The sequence below is a fragment of the Leuresthes tenuis genome, unplaced genomic scaffold (assembly GCF_036924035.1).
Source record: "Leuresthes tenuis unplaced genomic scaffold, fLeuTen1.0.hap1 SCAF_16, whole genome shotgun sequence".
In the NCBI taxonomy this organism is placed as follows: Eukaryota; Metazoa; Chordata; class Actinopteri; order Atheriniformes; family Atherinopsidae; genus Leuresthes; species Leuresthes tenuis.
Window position 1 is genome coordinate 15,892,048 of NW_027325370.1, and position 23,824 is coordinate 15,915,871.

At 39.0% G+C, this 23,824-nt stretch overlaps 2 protein-coding genes across 8 annotated transcripts in view; one reads left to right on the plus strand and one right to left on the minus strand.

Annotated features, from left to right (window-relative positions):
* LOC140271456 (histone deacetylase 7-like) overlaps nucleotides 1-23,824 on the plus strand; it is a 167,780-nt gene that overhangs the window by 53,314 nt on the left and 90,642 nt on the right. For 4 of the 5 annotated variants that reach the window (XM_072366685.1, XM_072366686.1, XM_072366683.1 and 1 more), the window contains 5 exons: nucleotides 2,758-2,876; nucleotides 3,255-3,388; nucleotides 3,600-3,681; nucleotides 3,880-4,018; nucleotides 4,139-5,350. In XM_072366685.1, coding sequence (XP_072222786.1) covers nucleotides 2,758-2,876; nucleotides 3,255-3,388; nucleotides 3,600-3,681; nucleotides 3,880-4,018; nucleotides 4,139-4,181 — 517 coding nt within the window. In that variant the 3' untranslated portion in view covers nucleotides 4,182-5,350. Of the gene's footprint in view, nucleotides 1-2,757; nucleotides 2,877-3,254; nucleotides 3,389-3,599; nucleotides 3,682-3,879; nucleotides 4,019-4,138; nucleotides 5,351-23,824 lie in introns of those variants that run through there. The other variant, XR_011907848.1, reaches the window with a different exon arrangement.
* LOC140272224 (uncharacterized) lies at nucleotides 11,028-13,883 on the minus strand. 3 transcript variants are annotated; one of them, XM_072367590.1, is made up of 2 exons: nucleotides 12,584-13,883; nucleotides 11,028-11,202 (listed from the first exon to the last, which is right to left on the minus strand). In XM_072367590.1, exon 1 carries the CDS (start codon nucleotides 13,731-13,733, stop codon nucleotides 13,098-13,100), a length of 636 nt encoding a protein of 211 aa, XP_072223691.1. In that variant the 5' UTR covers nucleotides 13,734-13,883; the 3' UTR covers nucleotides 11,028-11,202; nucleotides 12,584-13,097. The 3 variants fall into 3 exon arrangements, with proteins under 3 accessions (XP_072223691.1, XP_072223693.1, XP_072223692.1); XM_072367592.1 differs by lacking the exon at nucleotides 11,028-11,202 and having other exon boundaries at nucleotides 11,977-12,712; nucleotides 12,812-13,883; XM_072367591.1 differs by lacking the exon at nucleotides 11,028-11,202 and adding an exon at nucleotides 11,977-12,252.

Sequence of the window (23,824 nt, forward strand, 5' to 3'; positions counted from 1 at the left end):
GTCAGTTGAGAGTCAGCAGACAGATGGTCGATATTATGAAAATGTTTTTTGGATTAGATGTCTTTTTAAACACAAAATAGCTCAGTGGGGTGCGTTTATTTAATTTTATTTTGGCACCCAGTGCCAAGTGTTTCTGACATGGGGCAGGGCACCTTCATGATGGTGATATATTCAGTTTTACTAATACACAACACTACCACAAGTCCCGTGAATGCAAACTATGGCGAATGGAGAAATTACTGGATTTAGTTCTCACATTTTTGCTGTTGTTGTTTCTGTAAATTTAGAGTGTAAATTAGATGCTTCTAATCCAGTCTTGAAATGCATACCATTTACAGTTGGAGCTGCTCACAATTAAAGTTTAAACCTAGCTTTTCACATTTGTTCCTTTTTAAATCAGACAAAAAGTTGTGAAAGCAGTGAAGTAATGTTTGCTTCACTGTTGTTTTCAAAGTGAGAGACCTCCATGAAGCTTGGACTTTTTTTTTTTTTTTCTTGTACTCAAAGAGAGACGTTTGTACCTTCCACAGCTTTGGAATGGTTTTCATCAGGTTTTTGTGAAGAGAGTTGACAGTATTAATGAAAGTCTGAAAGGAAACTTGTCCTTGTAGTTCTAAAAGTTTCTCTCTGCTCTTTTTCTGATTTTAACATGATTATGTTATGTTGGAAAACTATAGAAACTGAAGCTCTAATACACAGTGAGTTGGACCAATCAGTATGCTGGAATGGAAGCAACAAGTGGGCTTTCTGTGTGACAACAGTTAACACTCGTCCACCCATTCAAATATGTAAGAAGGCAATGGGAAGATTGTTGTGTGCGCACCCAAACAGAAGTGTCAGTTTTCATATCCAGAGAAAAGGTTTAGAAAAAAGTAAATAACTGCATTTTTTTAAAGGAAATTAGAGGGGAATTAGGAGTTGCTTATTTTGTTACGATTAACCAGTTGATCCGCATAATCTCTTTTTCGGCCCGAATGAGGAGGCGCTTTGCATTAATGGCTCGGAGAAAAGCAATTATTATTTTTTATTTTTTTTGTACTGGAGTCAAACTCTAAGAGCCCCCCCACCTCTCACCCGCCCACTACATAAGTGGCTGTGCACCCGCTTTGTAATTAATAAAGTGTTCAAACGTTCAGTGGTCTGTGTGAAAAAATCATTCTGGAGCATCTCTCATGGAAAGCATTTTATGGGTAAAAGTTTGTGCGCTTGTTGCATTTTCACCTTATCCTTCACTCTCACCCTCCTTATTTTCCATCGCCCCAACCCTCACCACCAACCAACACACACACACTCCCTCTTCCTGTCCTCCCTTGATTGATCTTTAATAAGCGTCGCCTTCTCTCCTTCACCCTCCATCTTTCCATTAGTTTGTCTGTAGTAACTCTCTCTGGGGGGACTGGCAGCTTTAATGGTTCTGCCGGGGAGGTGGCGTCGGGTTTTTGTGGTTGGACGTTGTTTGCGTGTGCGTATGTGGGGGTAAGTGAGGAGTGAGCGCATGCTCTTGCTTCATGTCCACGTCAGTTTGATTAAGATTAGTATTGCTTCATGGATTATGTGGTGAATCAAAACTTATAAACAGCCAACGTTATGACACAACAAGATGACGTCGACTCCCCTTGTTTGCATTTTGTATGCGTATCATGTGTATTTACATTTCTATGCTAATGCTGGAATGTATATACGCGTTTCATCTCTCCGTGTCCTCATTTTTGTCTATGAGCTCATGTTGTCCACTTGCATGTGATCATGATTGCAGTTATGTGCATGTGTGCTTAAATGTGTGTAAAAGAAGTGGCGAGAGGAAGGTCTCCAAAGTCCCCAGGCAGAATAATGAAGGTAAATGGATCCCATATGGAGTGCTTTTCCTCTTTTCTCTGTTCAGTGACGTGAGGAGAGTGACAAGCCTCTAATGGGAAACAGACTTGCACGCTGTAGCTTTGAACTTCGCCGGCAGCATCTAGCTGCATAGTCAAACCTCCCTCCACCTCCGGACAGCACAGCTTTCCTCCTAACAACAATAGCATTAAGAAAATATGCATCTGATTCGTGTCAACAAAACTGTGCACGAGAGCTGACATCAGTATGTCTTTGTTGAGCAGATTTGTCTAAATTGAGGCTTTTCAGCCTCTCCGGCAGAGGAACAATAGTCCTTTGTCAGCCCTGTTTGAGCTGCTGAGTCTGGGGTCTGCCAAAGCTTGGTTTCACTTGTCAAGTTAATGACTCCTTAGATCGGATCGTGAATATTTGTTGTGTTCAGACTACTCAGTTTGGAGATGCCCAGCTTGATTTGAAAACAGCTACGTTTCACTGACAATGTGTGACAGTCTTCATGAGCAAACAGAATAAGTTAATCCACGTTTAAGTCTGTCTGTCAGGAAATTATAAACCCCTGAATCAACTTAAATGTGGGCTACTGCTGTACATCTTGTCGAATTAGTTTTTTTATCGCTGTAGGCTCAGGAAAGGCTGATATATCTATATATATTTTTTTTTCTCTCAATGTCACAGTGAAGTCTGTGGTTATGTGAATACGGCAGTGTAATCAATTCTTACCTTACGTAGTGCAGTAGCTGCTTTTGTCCAGTCCCTCCACATTGTCTTAAGACCTTATGCACTTTAGATAACACAACTGTCCCTTCGGGGAAAATATTTTTAAAAAAAATTATTTTTTAAAAACTAAAGGAACTGTTTGAGCGATCTGATCTCAGTAATGTGAAAATTACAGTGGCCTACACATGTGTGTCTGTGTCCCTGCAGGTCTGTGGTGATGCCCATCGCCCAGGAGTTCTCTCCTGATGTCGTTCTGGTGTCGGCCGGGTTCGATGCTGCTGAGGGAAACCCCGCTCCTCTGGGAGGTTACAAGGTCTCCGCTAAATGTAAGCACAGTTCTCCACCACGGATAGCAAGACCTCAAGTTGTTTTTTTGGGGTTTTTTTCTACGCAAGAGGTGCTATTAAGAGCTTAACTATGTGGGCCGCTGGATATATTTTAAGACCGTTTCAGCTGCTTTCAAGCCTGGACCAAAGAGCTGGATTGTTTCCTCCTACGCCTCGTTTTATCACTTCTAGGACATTAATTATCATGATTAGTAGCAGGTTTGTTGCAGTGGGAAGATTGAAATGCTTTTTTTTTTTTACAGAGTACAGCCAATTAAAAAAGAAAATTACAGCAAAACGTGTTGGCAGTAATCAGTGTGATGATTGTAGCTCACCTCACTTCATGTTAACATTTCCGTGTGTGTCTCTGTGCCACAGGTTTTGGTTTCCTGACCCGCCAGCTGATGTCTCTTGCAGGAGGCCGTCTGGTTTTGGCCCTTGAGGGAGGTCATGACCTCACAGCTATCTGTGATGCATCTGAGGCCTGTGTCAGTTCACTGCTTGGAATACAGGTAATGTATATTGGGCAATAAAGTTTATTTTTGATTTTTTTATTTTTTTTTATTTTTTTCTAAGGGTTATATCTGTAAACGGCAAAAAAAAGGGCTTTTTACCCCAATCTTACCTTTTGCTATTGATAATGATAAATTAGAATTTGAATCATGTTGGAATCACTATGGAAACTATGTTAAAAGAGTATTTTCTTTCTTCTTGGCTGTTTAGGACCCAATGCCAGAGGATATCCTGCTTCAAAAGCCCAACGCCAACGCAGTCCGCTCCCTCCAGACTGTCATACAGATACAAAGTGAGCAGCAGTAATACTTCAACTTTTATTTGATCTACTGTGTTCCCTTTTTTTTTCTTTTTTTCTTGCTTTTCTTTGCTCTTGATATTATTTAATGACCTCTGAATATGACAATAAACCCAGGACAAGATAGGTTTTTGGTCTGGCATTTGCATTTTAACACGTGTGTGTGTGTGTGTGTGTGTGTGTGTGTTTTAGGTCAGTACTGGCAGAATGTAAAGTCATATAGTGGAGCAGTGGGACTGTCGTACCTGACTGCTCAGAGTAATGACTGTGAGGAAACAGATGCTGTCAATGCTCTGGCCTCACTCTCTGTGGGAGTCATGCCCAACAAGAGGTACAGATCACATGTTTATTAACACACACAAACGGTCAAATACAACCAGACTGTCATTGCCTCACACTCACTCTCAAGCTTCAAAATGACGAAAACTGTGTTTTTCTCACTTTCCTTTAGCCTCCCTGATGAGCCAATGGAGCATGACAGTGACTCCATGTAGGAGAACTCAACCAATCACCTCACAGAACTCACTTTTCAGGGAGCATGCCCCACCTGTAGCCTTGGATCTCCTGCGCTGTCACATCACCATGACGTTTTTGCGATGCCACTGAGCCCCGCCTTTTAGCCTTCTTCACACACATACACCAGCCGACACACAATGCTGAACCTGCCGTTATGAGCACCTCAATGCTGGTAACCACTCGGTTGAGGCCAGCAGCACTACCTGCAGCTGAGAAACCTTCTGAAACCTCACCAAAGAGCAATACAAGTTCGTTTTGATAGACTTTTCATCCTTCATGACTGACATTGGTGTGTGTGTGTGTGTGGATGTGTGTGTGTGGTTGTGTGTGGAGCGCGTGTGTTCAGAGGTTTGGTGCCACAGCACCCATGAGCACAAACCTTTAAAGAACATACAGAATTCGGATGTGTAGTTCATCTCTGATTCACCTTGAAGCACTGTGTACCAGCAGCTGAACTGTTGCCTTAACTTCGCCTTATCTTAAGACCAACATCAGGTTTCAGGGAGAAAAGACTGTGGATTAAAAATTCTTCTCCCTCCCACCACATTGCCTCACATATCGGAGTTGAAGCAAACGCTGACCAAACAAGATGCAAAACGACGGAGAATGAACTTACTGTGACATCAGGTTAAAGCATATACACGTATGCTTGATGGATAAGATGCAATAATATCACCAAGAAAGAGTAACCGTGTCGTAAAGGAAGAATATGAGAAAAGACTGAGATCATTTGTTTTGATTACGTCATTACATACAGTTTAACCACTAGAACACAACAAAGAACTCGAAGAAAAGAGAGAACATGAAGACACAAAATGGACGGCTCTGTTTTTGTATAGAAAAGAAAAGACAATTACCCTTTGTTGTTTTATTGCACTGTTCATTCCATAATGTGAACCAGAAGAAATTCCAAAGCTCTGGGATAAAGAAAATTCCTCTTTGTAGATTATTTAATAGTTTTTTTTTCCGTTTTTTTTTTGGAGATTTGGATGATATGATGCTTGCTATATTTTTCCCAGTTTTCATCCGAGATGTCTTATGAAGTCTCTTCGCCTTTACATATGGGCCGAAATACTGTAGAGTTGTATTTCCTACTAATTAAATTTGAAAAAGTAGGCAAGATTTTAAGATCAACATTTTTTTTTTCTCACTGCTGTTCAGTGTCTTATTTTGTCATTCGTACACATATAAAAACACACACACATGTACAAAGCAAATGTTGAACTCTTAATGTACCACTAGTATTGAATACTGTATATTATTGCTTATATTTGAGACTAAAGGAGTGTTCATTCCACCCTGGCACCACTGTGGACCATTGTATTGTTCTTTATTAGCAATACTGTTAATGCACTTAATGGACATCACCCAAAGAAAACTGCCTTAAAACAGCCTGCTCTTGGCAATAGGACTGTATGGAAGTTACACAAGAACAGGTATGGACATTCAGCTTTTAAAATACACCATGAGAACCTGTGGATTTAGGTAAACATCACATATGCAGTCTTTTGTATACTATTTGCTTACAAGTACAATGACCTGGTCTGGTCTGAATGTTTTCATTGTTATCTTAAAAAAAAAAATGAGTGACACTCTGGGGAAACTAATGCATTTTGTCTTGTTTGTTGGATAAAACCTTGTTTTTTTTTTCTGTGTGAGACTCTTTACTTGTACTTAGTTATACGTCTTCTTGTCACACAGTTAGCCCAGACAACATGCTATAGTTTGTCATCAAAAAGCTGAATTTAGTCATTTAAAGACATTGGCCGCGTTTCCCAGATTCGCTAAGAAGCTCCGCTCTTAGGAGCGGTCTAAGTTAGCGCTCTTAGTGTTAAGAGCTTCTTAGCAAATCTGGGAAACGCGGCCATTGTTTGTGACCTCTAGGCGACAAAGCATGTAAGCTCTTCATTCCACATTTGACAGTTGACAAAATGACAGTTTGGAGGTTATTGTGTTGCAAAATAGAGCTTGTTTTATTTTATTTTTTTTGTATTCTATGTTTGACCAGTTTGGGTTTTTGGTGAGCAATACTTATGTGTATATATTGGAGCTGCAGGGGACCAAGTCTTATTTACTGGCCAAAAATAAAGTACAAACTTCTGTTACCCTAAGCTTCTAAAACAAAATATAGACACTAAAGTCTCCTGAAACTTAAACTCAGAAAATTCCTATTTGGCTAGACATTTTGGCTTCATCCTGAAAATTCTAATCTTTAAAATATTCCCCATAGTTGAGTTTTCCTAAACCCAATTTGATTGATTGCACAGCATACTTTGATTTTCAACTCTTCTTGTTGTAGATATATTTTCATTGGCCAAGTATTCCAAGTTTACTACGTGGTAAGAAAACTGTACAATTGTTTGTTTTGATCAGACCCGTGTCATTGTGTGCCCAACAGAAGGCTGAGTAGCTTTACCTTAAACAGATGAACAGTAGAGACTAACATTTAAGATCTCATAGTAGCAGAGGTTCCGCTGTTGTTGAAGAATTGGTCTGTTCAAATAGAAATCTTTCGAGAAACTGTGTTCTTTAATGAGGTTAACCAGTATGTCATTTTTTTTGTTTGTTTGTTCTTAGCAGGTAGTTCCAGCATTGAAAGTATATGCTGTGTACATCTGACCCAGCATGCCCTGCAGGTGCATGTAGTGTCTATGAAGTAAATGTCGTCTGGTGTGTGTGTGTGTGTGTGTGTGTGATGGAGAGAGAGAGAGAGCGAGCGTCAGTGATTGCAATATGCACTTGTTCATATGCACACTGCTGTCATGTGTTTTGTGCATGTATTTGTAAGTGTTAGTGTCTGTGTGTTCCTCAGATACTGTAAATGACATTTGTATTATAATCCCAGTGGCTGTTTGTTTTTGTTTTTTGTCTTATGCAGAGGCCATTACTGCCTCAGCTCTTAATTCTCTTTATTACTTATGTAATTTCTACCTTCTTCTCAAAGAAAGACACTGTAAATAGGAACTCCAAGACCAAAATACACGTCACACGTGTGCCTTGATGCATTCAGTAGCATGTGTATTGGTAACGCTTAATTAACTGGACTCACAGTAACTCTGTATTTTTAAACATGACATTGAAATCTTGGTTTCATTCTATTCTTTGTAACTTGCTTGGATTTTTCTTTCACATTTCCCACCAGGTGTATGTATAGAAAGATTGTCTATTTTATACTTTTTGTCTTTTCCTCTTGATTAAAAAAAAATATTTCCACTATGAGCCTGTTTTTGTCTTGCCCTTTTTTTATAAACGGTGATATCAAAGTTGTCTTCTGCATTTATGTTGTGCCTAAATTAATGCATTCTATAGTATGGCTTGGTAAACTCTTCAGATCTTCTAAAAGATCAGTGAATTTAGGGAAATGATTCCCTTAAAGCTATACATATGTGACAGCAGTTCTCACTTCAAATGAGCACAACTGATGAATGGTTTGATGAGGTTTCTCTGTATATTAGTTAAAGGAAAAAAATAATAAAATGGGCCCATATTAGTTCTGTATAGGATCCCAATAAAAGATATCAATTGAACATGATCTTACTTTTCCAAAAACACGGTAAGGACTTGACATTTAAGGCAAGACACAACAGGAAGAGAAATTTTTTTCTTTAATTTTCTTTTTTAGATTTCAGGTACTATGCTTCCATAATGTCTTCTATTAGATTTTATACACTTGGCATATTGTAAATATGCGCTTATGCAAAGATCCGTGCATCTTTTTGCACAGCAGGCAGGCAAATAAGGCAAGGACATGGATAATGCAATGTTTTATTATCTAATGTATTTATTGGAATCACAGTGAATTGGGCAAATGCTTTTGGTGCTGAAATTCTAACCACTTAAAAAATTAATTTCCAGTACTGTATGATCTAGTCTTTCAATTTTTATTCATGCAGCACCAAATCACAACAAATGTCATCTCAGAGCACTTCAAAGATGAATTGTAATGCAGTCACAATCCAGTCAAATTAGATTCATTAAATTCCAAATAAGTGCAATTCATACATACAGAGACAGTTTTTTAAAATTCTTTTTTTTTTTTAAAAAAACCCAACAGCTTACACTAAAACTTATCTTCTATCAAATCTCCCATGCTGAGCACACACAAGGCGACAGGATGAAAAAAATCCTCCTTTTAACAGGTTCCATAGAGAGGGGCCTGATAACTGAAGGCCCTGCCTCCCATTCTACTTTTAGAAACTCTGGGAACCACAAGTAAACCTGCAGTCTGAGAGCAAAGCGCTTTGTTGGAAAAATATGTAACAATAATATCCTTAAGATTTTTAAGACTTTTAAATTTAACAGGGAGCCAATGAAGAGACGCTAAAACTGGAGAAATATTATCTCTCCCATTATTTCTCATCAGAACTCTGGCTGCAATATTTGCATCTACATGAATAATAAAGTCACCCACTACAATGACTTTATCTGTTCTGAGATAGAAAATCTGAGAATTCAGACAGAAACTCAGAATAAGGGCCAGCTGGATGATACACAACAACAAGCAGAAAAGGTTTTAGTGATTTCCACTTTGGGTGAGAAAAACTGAGAGACCGATTAAAAAGAGCTAAAACTAATCTTAGGTCAAGGAAGCAACCCCTGATCTGAAGGTAGCTGCCACTGATCCTCTTCTGCCTGTTGTTTGCGGAATGTGAACATTTAAGTAGATAGAGGGAGTTGATTTATTAATGTTGTCATTATCATCCTACTGCAGCCAGGTTTCTCTAAGAAAAAATAGAACAATATGATGAGGTTCCACTGAGATTTGAACTCAGATCACTGGATTCATAGTTGAGAGTGCCAACCATTACACCATAGAACCTTGCTGCATTGCTTTGACCTTTGATTTTTACACAAACAAATATTCCACAACACATGATGTTAATGTGGTATTAATCTCAGCTGTGTGAGTGATCAGTGCAGCTCGTCATCCTCCCAATGTACACCTGCTGAAAACCTGGGTCCACGAACCAAGCAAACTTAGTAGGTGAGTGAACTAAAACTGCACTCTATCAATGACTGAATGTTAATTAACTTTATCCAAGTAATCTGAAGTAAAAACTTTTGTTTGCCTGAGAATTCTGGGCAAAGAGGCCAAGAAGAGAGTTGATGGTGCGTTACAGTACAAACACCCTCTGATTACTCCCAGAGCCGAGTGTTAAAAGCGTTTATTGATTTTTACTAATGCTCCGATACAATTTAATCACATTACTTTTAGATAGCGTTCAACTTCCCAAGACAATGTCAAACTGCCTTTACTATCAATAATATTTTCCTTTTTCCCATCAGTTCAGTTGGAACAGTTTATACCAGTAGACTACATACCTTTACATGGAGCTTGGTGACATGCGATATGATCTACATTTGTCCACCAAAATTCTTTCTGAGCAGCCATGATTTAGAGCACTTTTTTTCCACCCCATCTTCTGGCAACTGAAGAACACTTTTCTAATCATTTTGTAGTTTTTCAGGGAAAAAGACAGAGGACCCATTAAGGTCAATGCAAAGTTACAAGGAAACACCAAAGTAGGTCAAGATCCAGGCAATATATGTCACTCACTATCACTGTTTTGTGTGTTGTTGTTTTTATTTGTGATTTTGTGCATTGCTCATAATCTAAAGAGGGATTTCCTAACAGACATTACCAGACTTGAGAGTATATCAAACATGGCAGAATATCAACCGTTTGATTAATTGCTAATTTATTTATTTTGAAATTAAACATAGTCAGCATGGAGAGGTGGAATGTCATTAAGTGCATTTACTCTTTAGTACAAGTTGAGGTACTTTCAGTATTTTATATTCAGTTTAAATGTAACTTTGTGAAATTTAGATTGTCGGTATACAAGAGCACATGAAGTACCAATGAAATATGACACTAATTCATGAAGCTTCTAGACTGTACATACAAGTAGAGCCTAAACATTCAGTTGAAAACACCATAAATCTACTTTATTTTAAAGCAAAAATATTCCTAATTACATAAGTGCATGGTGCTTTTCTGTTTTGTTTTTGTATTTCTTTATCTGTCTATCTACGTATCTATTTAATCACAGTGTTACTTTTCATGGAAAACATAATCTATAGAGGGATTTAGCATGATGTTCATTTAGTTGCCCACCTCTAAACTAAAGATAAAAATAATTTATTCTTATTTCTTTTTAATTTGTACATTGTAAAACTCTTTTAAGTTTACTCATACCTTAATACGTCAAAGCTTTAATGATAAAGCTATGACTAAACTAGCAGGATACACGACCTGAAGCCCACTGTGGCTCAACTGAAAAGATGGAGCTCAACTATAGCATATAATTTAGGTCCAAACAGGCTATAAATATTCTCTGAGCCCTTAATTGCACATTAACTTGTTCTTTTTGGAGGAATTAACTGTTCCTGAATGACCAGGCCTAAGCACACAGACCTCATTAAAAGAAACAAGACCATGGGAAGGAGGGAGGAAGGGAAGGCAAAGGAGACAGTTTAACAAGAGAGACGGGAGACAAAGAGGGTGGGGTGGCAGAATAAATCTCTGCACTGTTTGTCGCCATGTTTTGGTAAAAACTGCAAGAACTTCAGGAAAAGTTTGAAGATTGTTTTATTTATCAGACAAAAATGGGAACTTCTGCCTGCAGTATCTCTACTCATATGTGCTAAATCACTGAAACTTTATTGCAAAGCATCAAACTGCATATACTTCTCTGTAAATGACACAAAAGTCCACCAAACTAACCTGTCTGTCACTGAACACCTGCTCTGAACACAGAAACTTTAACAGCGATGGCTGTATTCTAAGTTTCATCAGAACGCTATCCTGACAAAGGCTTCATTTCCAACTTGTCCATTTCTTCTCAGTGAACGACAGCTCTTTGTTGCAGCTGGCTGTATCCAGATCAAAATGTTTTAAAATCATTTTTAACTAAAGGTGAGGTTTCCATTCGCATCAAATTCCATGTGATTAGAATGGTAGGAAGGAGTAGAGATCACACTCAGTTTATTCAGCAGCTGGAAAGACAAGAAGGCAGATATGTTACTGCAGAGACGTCGGAGTTGTGGAGATCACATTTGAACATATTCAGTGTTGGATGTTGGGCAAATTAAATCATTTCAAATTCCAGCTTCCTGGTAATTCTTACACGAATGAGGGGTTGTATGACCCTCAAGGTACCACAGAATGGAGATAAATCCTTTTTTTGGAACAAATGTAGTCATTTTTAAAGAGAAAATAACATAGTACAACATTTTTGATTCATTACATTTTAGCAGTCCAACATGTACTGGGACTGTTTTTTTTCTCTTCTGGCCCAGAACTGAATTCTTTTCAAATGTCAAGTGTCTTCTAACATGTCAGTGAAGTTAAGCCTTTAGATTCCACACTGCACTGACTGTGGTGCTCAGTAAAAGAGTTCATAAGTCTTCATAGAAACTGGAAACATTAGCTACCTCCATGGGACATTCTAATGATAGGTTGCTGGTCCTTGTGCATTTTGGCAATGAAGGAAGAAGCGGTTTGTCATGGATATATTTTGGAACCAAAGAGCTCGTTGGACTTAGTCTCTTTAAAGTTTACTTGTTTAAATTAAAGCTAAACTATGCCAGTTATGTTTGTTTGCATAGTTTCAGAGATCTTTCTTGTAAGAAAAAAAACATAGATTTAATAAAAAGAAATGATACCAAAACATTTATAATTTGATATGACAAAGAAATATAGCTAGGTCATTTTTTTTAAAAGGGGAAAATTTGCATTTTTTTAAAGGAGCGGGTGCACACAGCTGCATGCACATAGCTACACCTATGCATATGTCCACATTTGTGTGCATAAATCAGCTCTCACCTCCTCCATCACTCCCTGTGGTTTATGGGAGCTCAGTGGGGAGCCACATCAGGCTCCCCTTTGATGATGACACGCATGATTCATGGCTTTTAGAGACCGTTTGTTTTCATTACGCCTCCACGTCAGTTCGCTGTAGCTGTTTCACAGTTTCGTGCAACCTAAGCAAATTTTGGCAAGATTGAGGGGGAAAATACTTCAATGGGAGAGGTTTTTTTTTGGCACTAGAAGAAACAAAGGATCTTGGTTTTGGCAAAAAGAGGAAAAACTGCCCATGGCTCCTTTTTCCTCTGTTTCTTTGGTCAGAGGTGGTCAGGGACTCATAAAATGTCAGAATTTTGGAAAATTAGGAGTTGAGAGGGTACAGAAAAGTCAAATGTCTAATATCTGTTTAGTCTTTCCAGTTCTGCCTTTTCTTCTAATCCATCCTGCACATTCTATAATATCTGGGTTCCATATATTAAACACAATCATGCACTTGCTATCCCAAAGCAGAAATAAAGTTAAATTAAAATATCAAATCTAAGATTTAAATATGGCTCATAGTATTCGTACCTATGATGATGGTAATACTGATCCTCATTGCAGTGACAAAATCAAGTGTAATGATGGATGAAACCAGTTGTCGAGCTTCAGAACCTGAGAGAGCTGATGGGTCAGAGGGCTCCAGCACAATTAGCCTTTCTGTCATGTGGAGGGAAAGATTCAGACAGCGAGTGCTTAACCATCAGGTTCATGAACAAGGAAAAATGTTGAAAGCAGACTGGTGGTTTTGTCTCTTACTTGTCCTGTCCTCCATTGTGATCTATGTAAACAGAATACACATATATAACAGAAACCCTTTTAAAAAGCCAGCAGTCATACTTTGAGCACAGAGTCCCCGTCCGGTTGCATTTTTTGGCAAATCAAAACATGGAATGACAAAAATCCATAGTTACAGCTGACATGTGGCTTGACAAAAATGACAAGCTTTTATGAGGATTTGATGGCCTAGAGATCAGCTCCATGTGAGTTTGGTATGCGAGTAAGAATGCTTTCCTACCAACAACTTTGGAACCTTAAAATGCAGCTACTGACCAGCGGACATAGCTGACCAGGCCCCCTCCATCCTCCAGACAGAAAAGGCATAGCTCAGTCTCTCGTGAGCCAGATAGTTACATCCAGCAAGCTTACTGTCCATCTCATCACTCTGCAGAACTTGGTACAGAAAGTCAATGTAGCGAGATGCCAGCCTGAGGGTCTGGATTTTGCTCAGTTTGTCAGAGGGGAGCGTTGGGATAATCTTACGCAGTGAGGCAAAAGCTTCATTCAGAGACTGTGTGCGCTGGCGTTCCCGGATGTTGGCGATGACCCGCTGAGCATGTGGATCCTCAAGGGCTGAGAGACCTCCAGGACTGTGACTGGAGACAGGAGACAGTGATGGGCCCGAGGAAGGTGATCGATGCTGAGGGCTCCTTTTGAGTTTTTTCGGACCAGTTGGGGTGTATATCTGAATGTCATTCCCTGGCTTGACTTTGTCATTGTCTGCTGATGTGGTGGGGTTGACTGTGGTAAGGTGATCCTCCATCTGGCGTTTACGCCCGGTGACCCCAGGTGTTGCTACGACGACGGGGCAGGTATTAGAAAGAGGTCTTCCAGGATTCTCTTCACTGGAAGCCACCCCTCCCTCAGGGTGGTCATCTTTAGACGACTCCTCCTCTCTCATGCTTGGCCACGTTTTTCTTCTTTCCCTCTCTCTTACCAGACTGTATCTGTCAGTCTTGAATGCCTGCAGTTCTTCCTCAGTATGTTTCCTTTTTTGTTTTTCTGACAGATGTTTCTCCTTTTCTGTTTATCTTCTTCAACCTTCTGTTGCTTTTTGGATTTTTCTGATCTGCTGTTTTCTTGATCCTCTCCATCCAACTTGTCCCTGTATCACATCTTAGCAAGCCAAAACGGGACAGGAATCAGCGCTCAGTTTTGGATTCTTCATCCAAACGTGAAAAAAAAATCTGTCAAAAATGACTCCCAGTCTCTGTGGGTGTAAACTGCATTAGCAGCCCAGACTGTTTTAATGCCCCGTCCCGGAGCAGCATGTGAGAAAACGGCAACATGAATCTGACTTTTAAAAGGGAGGTGACTGCGAAGCTTTCAGCTGCCCTCCCACCTGGTTCACTGATTGGCTCAGAAGGCATTTTTGGAAAACTATGCTGAAGACAACAGGAAGAAAAAAGTCTAAATGATTGGTCCGATTACAGCAGCGAGGAGGAGACCAGAGTTTGTCATACAGCCAACCAAATCGAACAGTTGTGACGTTTGCTTCTTGTTCTGAAAGTTGCCTGAGTTTATGGGTTCCAGATTTCCTGCAAAGCAAGGCACTACCATCCCCCTTTCGCTGAATGGTAATCTGTCCTTAACAGTTCAGCACCGTCACCGGTTGGCTTTCAAAATACTCCAGTGATAGAAGAAAATCTGAGAAAAAAAGAGCTCCTCAAATGTCTGCTGTCAAATATTTAGTGAAGTTTTCTTCCCACTGGGTGGTTCTTCCTTCTTTATGTATAGTGAAATGTGTTGATTTCCTTTTTTTCTTCTCAAGACAGAACAAATGTGAGTAATGTTCAAAAACAAAGTCCCTTCCAGAGGGTGTCCAAAAGTATTTCTAATCTGTTGTTGGAGTTAAGTTCCAGAATAATGGCAAAATAAAAAAAGAAAAAATGTGTAGTTTAAGGATGTAAAACATTTTTGAAGAATACATGAGTGAAGGATTTTCCTTTCTTTGTTACTATGGTTGTTTGGGAACTTCACTTGATGATAATGATGTTGTCTGAGCATATATAAGCATTCGGCTTCTGCTGGAGCCTGTTCGGTCACTACAAATGTTTGAAATTGTTTATGTGGTTGTTGTTTTTTTATTCATCACTCAATAAACTAATAAACTAATCTCAAATGACAAAATTACAGGAAGATGGTGTAAAGGTTTGACACCTCTTTCATAGAATGTTTTCCAAAAGACAAAAGGCTAATCTGTCATCATTGAATTGAAGATAAACTTTACTAATTGTGTGTGATGTGGAAATACAATATCAAAGCTGGCTTTTACCAAACCGTGAACTATGACCTCCAAAGAGACATCATTAGAATTAAAACAGAGTGTTCTTGCTTGTGAAACAACAAAGACAGTGTGTTATATTTTATTGGCAGTGACTTGGCTGCAGTTTCCAAGCAGAGACCAAGAGGGAGGAAAGAACTGGCATTTAGTCAGCACTGCAGCACTGAAGTCTAATCACTGCATTAAGGAAAGAATGAGTGCTGTGAATCAGAGAGAGGCCTGTGGGACCTTTTTGAAACTTTCTTCCACTAAGCTACATGTAGATTTCTCCTCAGCCCTGGTCCAGAGTGCACATTGCTCCAGCATGGCCCACAGCCACACCTCCACAAGAGAAGAGTCTATTGTTAGCAGTTTGTTTCAGAGACAGGACGCTTCCCTCGGATGAAAACGTTAGAGTCAGACTGGTTTTTGACAGGCTCAGTTAGGAAACAGAGCTGGAAAATATCTTTCTCCTGTGTCTACTCAAATAATGGCTCAAGTCCACATTAAAAAGAAAAACCTCCATTGTCTAACCACAGACGATAACGTTTCTTTTGTGCGCACACGACTGCTCAGCATGACAGCATTGCTTTCTTAGCCACATAATTTGTTCAATTTATTTTAATTCCCTTCCTTCGATGTGCAAATAAGCTACACACATAACTGCCTTTCTTGTTCCAGTGCAATAAGCCTCCATACATTGTCCACACACAGTACTCCAGGATAGTTATCCAAATGTGAACCTTTTCTCAGCTTCTATATGGAGATTATTTACCTCGATAGGTGCTCATTACAGACACTCAGAGCTATAACCCTGGATTTTTATGAAAAAAAGTTATAAACCCATTTGCTTTAAATTGATTTTTAATTTATTTGCGATCTCATATTTATAAATGTGGGTTTTGCATTAGAATATGAACTCCTTGTTTCGTTTGTGATTTTCCCAGTCTCCATTTTGTTTCTTGAAACCAGAAATATCTGCAATGTGTGCCTTTGTTGGAGTGGAACTTTTTTTCAACATCTTTTTATAGGCTATCTTTAACCAGGTATTTTATCAACTAAACTTAACCAAGTCGCTTTGGTTTTGAGAGACCCGTAATTGTGGAATGTTCCTTAAAGAATACATCAGTTACCTAGTGTCAGTGATGTCATCAGACAGCACCACATAGGTTGGTAGACCAACTCACCGACGATGGCGGGACGATTTTCTGAGCTCTTTCATTTCATGTCTCCCCAACTGAACTATAATGTTACAGGTTGCGTAGCTGTTTTTTGTTCATTCATATATGTATGAAACAGAAACTGTATTTTCTTATTCTTGTATTAAGTTTTCATGAGGGTTGCTGGGACACATACACACACACACACACACACACAAAACAAAAGGAAAAAAGGGGGGAATAAAAAGAAATCCAGAAACACAACATTTATTTTCCTGGCGAGTAGGTTGTCTTTTCTTGTGCATGTTATCACTCCAAAGTAAATAAAAATTAAACTGGTTCTATTTATTGCTACATGGGTACGCCGTAGCTATGAAAAGTACAATCTACATGAATTTGCCCAGAAGAGTTAGTAAACTAACTCCTGCACGGTGGTGTGGTGGTTAGTACCACGCAGCAAGATGGTTCCAGGTTCAATTCCCAGCTGGGGCCTTTCTGTGTGAAGTTTGCATGTTCTCCCAAAATCATGCATGTTAAATTAACTGGAGTCTCTAAAATTGTTCCTAGGAGTGTGTGTGGTGTCCGTGTGGCCCTCTGATGGACTGGCGACCTGTCCAGGGTGTGCCCCGCCTCTCGCCCCAATGACCGCTGGGATAGATGCTCCAGCCCCCATGCAACCCGGCAGTTGAATTAAGCGGGTATAGAAAATGGATGGATGAAGTTAGTAACCTACTGTTTGAAAATGGAGCAATTTCTTTTTTTCCCAAATCCTATCATTTCCAGCTCTATCATTTATTAGACCACATTTTTCAGTGACTTTACCACATCTTATTAAAAACATGCCTGAGTCATTTATACCACTCACACGTGTATGTACGCCAAACTCAAAGTGAGTCTGTTATGCCAGTACTTTTCCAAATATCCAAATTTTTAGTATGAAGTGACAATTCAACAATTGTTTTATAAGAAATTTAAAAAAATCAAATAAATCAGCAATTCGGTGACACCAAAGCCAAGGAGTAGCTGTTGAAGTGAATACAACTTAATTAATGGGTAATTCTGATTTTTTTTCTTTTCTTTTCTTTTCTTTTCCATTCATTCATTTCTTTTTTTTCCAACCTAAAATGTGATTTTAGGTCTAATTTACTGATTATCCAAAAAAGAAGACCCATAATGAACAATGACTGACAACCGTTAAACAGCTGTAGCTTGATAAGACAGTCAAAGCAGGGCAAAAGTACTTGTATTTGTGGCTGACAGGGTCAGATTGTTCTATTTGTGTGATGATATTAGGGATACGATCTCTACTGAAGGTTTTGTTGTTGGAAAAGTGTTGCTCTATAATTTTGTGAGTTATTTGTTGTATCAGGACAGGAGTGTACGCGTGTGAGAGCAGAGCTGCTTTGGGAGGAGTGGAGTATGCTACAGAATTAGAATAAAAAACAGTCCTTGTTGAAAACAACTATTAAGAACAAATACCAACTATTAAGAAAAACCCATGAGACCCATAAAAGTGAGTAGAAAGGGAGATAAAAGATGCAGTACAAAGACACATCGTCACATCAGTTTAATCATTATCAATACAGAGCATTTTGAGTGCACCATATATAAATTTGATCTGGAAAGTTTGTGGAGAACAAAAAACGATCTCTTTGGCTTTTTACAAAAAAAAGAAAAGGCATGCAGTCTAAATGGTCAAATTCATTGTAACTCTTAATACTCTAAGCCTGACTATAAGTTACAATCAAACTCTTGTAGAATGCTTTGGATTGTTGCTGACATTGGTGTACATAAACACTCCCATGCAGCGATTGCTGTTAAACACCATGAATCCTTTTCCACCTCTTTTCTTTTAACATCAGACGGTGCGGCTTCTCTCCGGGCAATGGGAAACCTGTGATGGATCCCGCTATTTACATATCACAGCTGTCTTAAAACTGGTTCTTGGTTTCTAAAAATAAATACCTCCGAGCTATAGGAGTGTTAGAAATAAAGATATCAGATCTTGATATAAACACACACCGATTTGGCAGAGAAAGGAGAAGGAGGTGAATTTGCTCACAATGCTTTATGTGTGCCTGGAAAAAGAAAACGGGGCCTTGTCTGTTTTAACTTCATGCTCAAATGGGGACCATACATAAATATTTCCACCAATGAAATGAGAGAATGTTATCGCATGGAGAGCTTGTGTGTGTATATATATATATATATATGCCAATAATTTGCACAGCTACAAAAAGTCTTTGGTGGAACTCATTTTCATGTGTCAGCTGTCTGATTCAAAGATTTTTATGGACTGTTTATCTAAAATGAAGTAATCTAACTCATCACATTTCACAGTTAGTAGTTGTTGAAAGGACTACACTGAAAGTTATACTCAGTAAACACGTACACTGACAGATCGGGCTGTCAGTAAGTAATTTTAGTACTTAAAAAAAAGTCATTAAAAAAAAAATGTGGTGTGTGAGCAGGTCTGCTGAAGATACAGTTGTCATGCTTGACCTAAAAAAGATGCCCACAACTTCGCAAGCCTCTACACTTTTTCTTTTAACAACCGAAGTTTAAAGACCATTTATTGTCATTAAGTCCAGACACGATTCTAATAAAAGCTGCACAAATTATCACAAGTGCAAATGTAGTACGATTATTTAAGAGAACATAAAAATTCATCCATATGTGTTGATAAAATAAACAAGCATACATATAGGTTACGTAATAATGATCTTACATCAACATTTATTTCTTTGGCTGTATATTTTCCTCAACTGAAGACCCATGTGGTAGACAGCCACCGGTCAATTCTTGCATGTACAATGGCTGCACACAATAGACACAGCATTGTTAAGTCGAGGAAACGTGGTGAAAACAAAGTTGTTTAACATGTGAAAGTTACCAAGACATTCAAACAAGTGAAATGACATCCGATAACTTTTCATTTGCAACATGTCAAAACTGAGAAAAAAACAAACACCCTAAAAAAACCACTAAATGCTCACACTGGCATAGGTTCCTTACATATTGTTTCACAAGCCCCTTCAAACACTTTGCATTTATCTAATGATGAATCTCAAACAAAGGCTTCAGAGTGGGACTAAAGGTTTGAATAGGTTCCTTGCATTTAATACAGTTGCTTTTTTTTTATTTTTTAGACATCAGAATCTACGAAACCCAGAGAGCAAACAAAATAATCATCGCAATAAGAAAAGCAATTACTTACCTGAAAATGGGGCAGGCAAAATAAAACCATACTGACAAAAATATAATTATGACTGCACACAAAAACAAGTTAAATTTCCACCCCCTTTTATGTTTAAGTATGTACAAAAGCAGCTGTGTAACATAGCTCGCAGTAGGGATTGTTGCTGCACACAGACTCATGAACATCCCTGACAGCCCACTGTGGGTACTTGATGATAGAAAAGCTCCTACAGCTGCTCCAACTGTCACCCCTAACCTTCCTATCTGACAATTTTCTAGTTGTCCAAACTTCTCTGTCATTGTCTCTGCTGCAGCCAGAGATACTCCTGCTGCCCCAGCAACCCCCATGAGAGCTCCTATGGTGGGAACAGGGCCCATTGTATGTAGAACTGACTGTACAACAGTTAAAACTGCTGCACCCAAAGTTGCAGCACTGACACAGATTTTAAATGCTCCACCCTTTTCCCAAGCAACAAACAGTGACATTAGAATAACAACCATCAGTAGCTGAAGAGTTAAAACTCCAACAAAAATGCCCTCTACTACAGCATTATTTGTACTATTTGATGCGTCCAAGTTAATGATTGGTTGTCTCACATTATTGAATACATCAGTAATTATCATTGCCATTGGCAGAGATGCAATGGCGTGGTGGATGTCAAATAAGTCATCATGGTATATAATCAAAACCCATATGTTTGGAAATAAAAAAAGCACAAGATTAATCTTTGTTTTTAAAAAACAAAAAGTAAGAAATTCCATCATAAAAACCACTAAAAGGATTATAGGAGGCAATATTACAGATCCAGAAACTTTTGTCAAAGGCTCTACAAGAAAAATCAGGGACAAAATTGTGGCTGTGTAAAAATGGAGAAAAGACACATTTAAACTTATGGATGGAACATTTCCTAAAGCTAGGCCCAGGAGGTATCCTGATGCAGTGACACTCATCAGACACACTGGGCCAGCCAAAGTGAGGGCCTTTCCCTTTGCTGTTTCACCATATCTTTTAATCACCAAACCATATGTTGATGATCCCATAAAGACACCAACAACTAATGATAAAGCTAATGGAAGAACACCACACCCCTGAATAAACAGAGAAATGAAAATGTTAAACACACAATCATTTCTGGTTCTTTGTGATATAGGTTTTCTATCGCAAGCTTCAAAAGTTTCTACAATCCAGTTTTCAAACTTCTCCATGAGCAGCTTGTTGTCAGCCAGAAGCTCCAGAGACTGAAGTAAAACCACTGCTGTCCTTCCCAGCAGCATACCTCCTGCAGTTCCTGACAGCAGCCCAATGCAAAAGGTGGAAATCACTTCTGCCAGCCCTGAGGACAGACATGTTTCAGTGTACACTTGCACAAAAACAATAATCAATGTGTCACTTATCACACAATGTATCCGAGTGTTGGTGGATATACATACATGAAAACAAACACACATACCCATATTTTTAACTTACCACAGGAGAAACGAAAGGGGGGTTGCAGACCTCTGTCAAACAAACAAAAAAATAGTGTCAGATCTGATGTTATTATGCTGCGTTCAAAGTAAACACAAGAAACTAAAAAAAAAAATGGACCAGACTCTAAATTCAACAATTAACCTTCTAATACTGGCTCAGAACCTAATGAAGAACTTCCTGATCCCTATAATCCCTATATAGATCAGTGAGCTGTGCTGACCAACATGTCATTGGGGTCATCGGGGGGAACCTCCATTCATCAGTGTTTCGTCTAGTTGGGCGCAGGACACCTCCAGGAGGCTAGACAGTGACCACTGGCATCCCAGAGTCACTCCCTCTAATGCCAGCCATCCCTGCTCCTCACACCACAACAACCATCTTTTCTTCCACAAGCATCATTACTATCAGCTACCCCAGCCTCACACCAACTGCTCACCAGTCAAAGCGGGGTGGGGATACAAACCCTGGTTCGGGTAGGGGCTTGAAATAGAAGAGGTATAGATAAGTAGGGATGGGATTCAAACCCTGGTTCGGGTAGGGGGTAATGAAAGTATAGAGGGTGCCAGAGATGGAGTCATGACAAGATACACTAGCCGATTCAGCAGAAAAACTCACCTAAACAATCCTACAATCACTTGGAATGCCAGCAAAAACAAGGCCATGCAGGCCAGTTCACCTGAAATGGCCGCCTGGTTTCAAAAGGCTCACATGGGCCACACCCTTCACTTAAATACATCCTGGATTTTTTTCTTGCTTCTCCGAAGAGTCTTTTTACCTTAAGTGCTCCCCCTGCTGGGCCCCCAGTTACTATTGTTTCTAATCCAAATCCACTCACTGAACCTTACTGCCTCATCTGACATTTCCTTCACTATTTTCCTCACACTCTGTCCACTTGCAACCAACTCCCTCAACAATGAAACAACAGACTTTGCAACAAATCCTCCACATCCTACTTCCACTGGACAGATCCTAACTTTCCATCCTCGCTGCTCTGCTTCTGCCCCTAACTCTACATACCTAAGCTTTTTCCTATCATATGTTTCTGCTACTAAGTCCTCCCAAGGAAGAGTCAGCTCTATGAAATAGACTCTCATTCTACTCCTATACCACAAGACTATATTAGGCCTTAGATTTGTTGAGGCTATTTCCTCTGGAACAACAAGCTTTCCTCCTAAATCTACGTGCATCTCCCAGTCACAAGCATCCTCTAAGCCGCCTTGCCTTCTCATTGTTTTATTAACTTTTTGAAATACTTGATTTTACGTGTGGATTTCTGACTGCTAAAATACACTGTATTCTGTTCACCTGTTGGTTCTGGTGTATTCCCCAGCACCAGTCGGCATCAGAAGGGCAACTGTGAAAATTAGTTGATAATTAAAAGATTTCATGTTTTAAAATTTAACAGCTTAATATATACACAATTAAAGGTTGAATATGTAGGATTTTTATGAAAAGCTATATTTATTTAAAAAATAATACATCCATGAATCATTTAGAGGGGTGCAGAATGACAGTATAGCGTTTCCTTAAAAGATTATATATTTTAATCTGAACTAAATAATTTAAGAAATTTTGACAGGTTTGACAATGACTTCGTATTTACATCATACCAGCCAATAGCGGCCCATTATTGCGGGTTGCCAAGTATGGTCTGGTCTCTACCTTTGACACAGCTGGCTGACACTGGGTAAAATGGCAGAGACCCGGCAACCGGTGCGTTATCCATCCCAACAGCAGAGTGACCAGAGAAGGGCGAAAACTAGAGTAAATTTAGGCAATGCTTGCACTAGATGGACGCAGGAAAGGTAAAAGATTTCCACGCCATCAAGACGCACGCTGAAATGGCGACTTTTCTCCTCGACCGGTAAGTTAAGCTTTTAGCCATTGTAGCCATTAGTGGTGAACCACATTGAGTTAAAGCGAGGAGAGCGAGCGGTTGTTGTTATAATCCTGTAGCTATATTTTTGATTGTTACATTGTTATACAGCCGTTTGTGTGCAGGCTGATCGCTTTGCAATGCTTCGGCAGCGAACCTGGCAACCGAACTGCTGGAATTATTTTTATGTTGTTGCAACTACACTCTTCAGCCTCTAGATGTCGATATTCTATTGTGCACTCTACATATTCAACCTTTAACTCAATCATTTAATGATAATGTATGATTCACAAATTATGTAAAATATCAGGCTATAAATTGTCAGGTCAACATTTCAATCTAGGAGCTTTATTTACAGACTATCTACACTGATAATTTATGTATACTGAAAATAACAAGAGTGTATATATATATATATATATATATATATATACATATATTTATATTGTTATACTGTGATACAGCAGTGGACATAGGTGTCAATTATCAATACACAGAGAAAAATAATTAAAATGATTTATACTGTTAGCTGTAATGGGAACTGACGTATATTTTCAAAAGAAGTATTTTTTCTAAAAAAAATGTTTATTTGAAAACATGTAGTGGACTTGCACAGTTTACCCCAAAATATACTGTTTTATAAAAATCCTGCAGGTACTCCAGTTTCTCCAGATTTTCACATGATAGCATGTCCAGTTGCCAAAAAGCCACAGTTACCATATTCACAGAGACCTAATGCTCAGTCGTGTCTAGAAATTAAGAGGAAACTCACCAGTGTTAGACTCAGTCATTGTGAGGCGGCTCACGGGTGATGGCTTGGCATCGTACTTTTGAGCTCTCTGATCTTATTCTGATGTGTGCAAATGCAATGAGAATCCTCCACCTGATACTGCTTTTGACTGTTCGAGTACAGTGTTTTAAGTTCCAAGCTGCTGAATGTTTGAGTCTGGTAGAAATGCGGAACTTCAACATTCTTTACAGGTAATCTGCCCAGTTATGATGACTAAGATTCTTTGTGCTACAC

What these genes read in the sequence shown, in the direction of transcription:
- LOC140272224 (XM_072367590.1), bottom strand. Translation starts at nt 13,733, where the DNA reads ATGAGAGAGGAGGAGTCGTCTAAAGATGACCACCCTGAGGGAGGGGTG.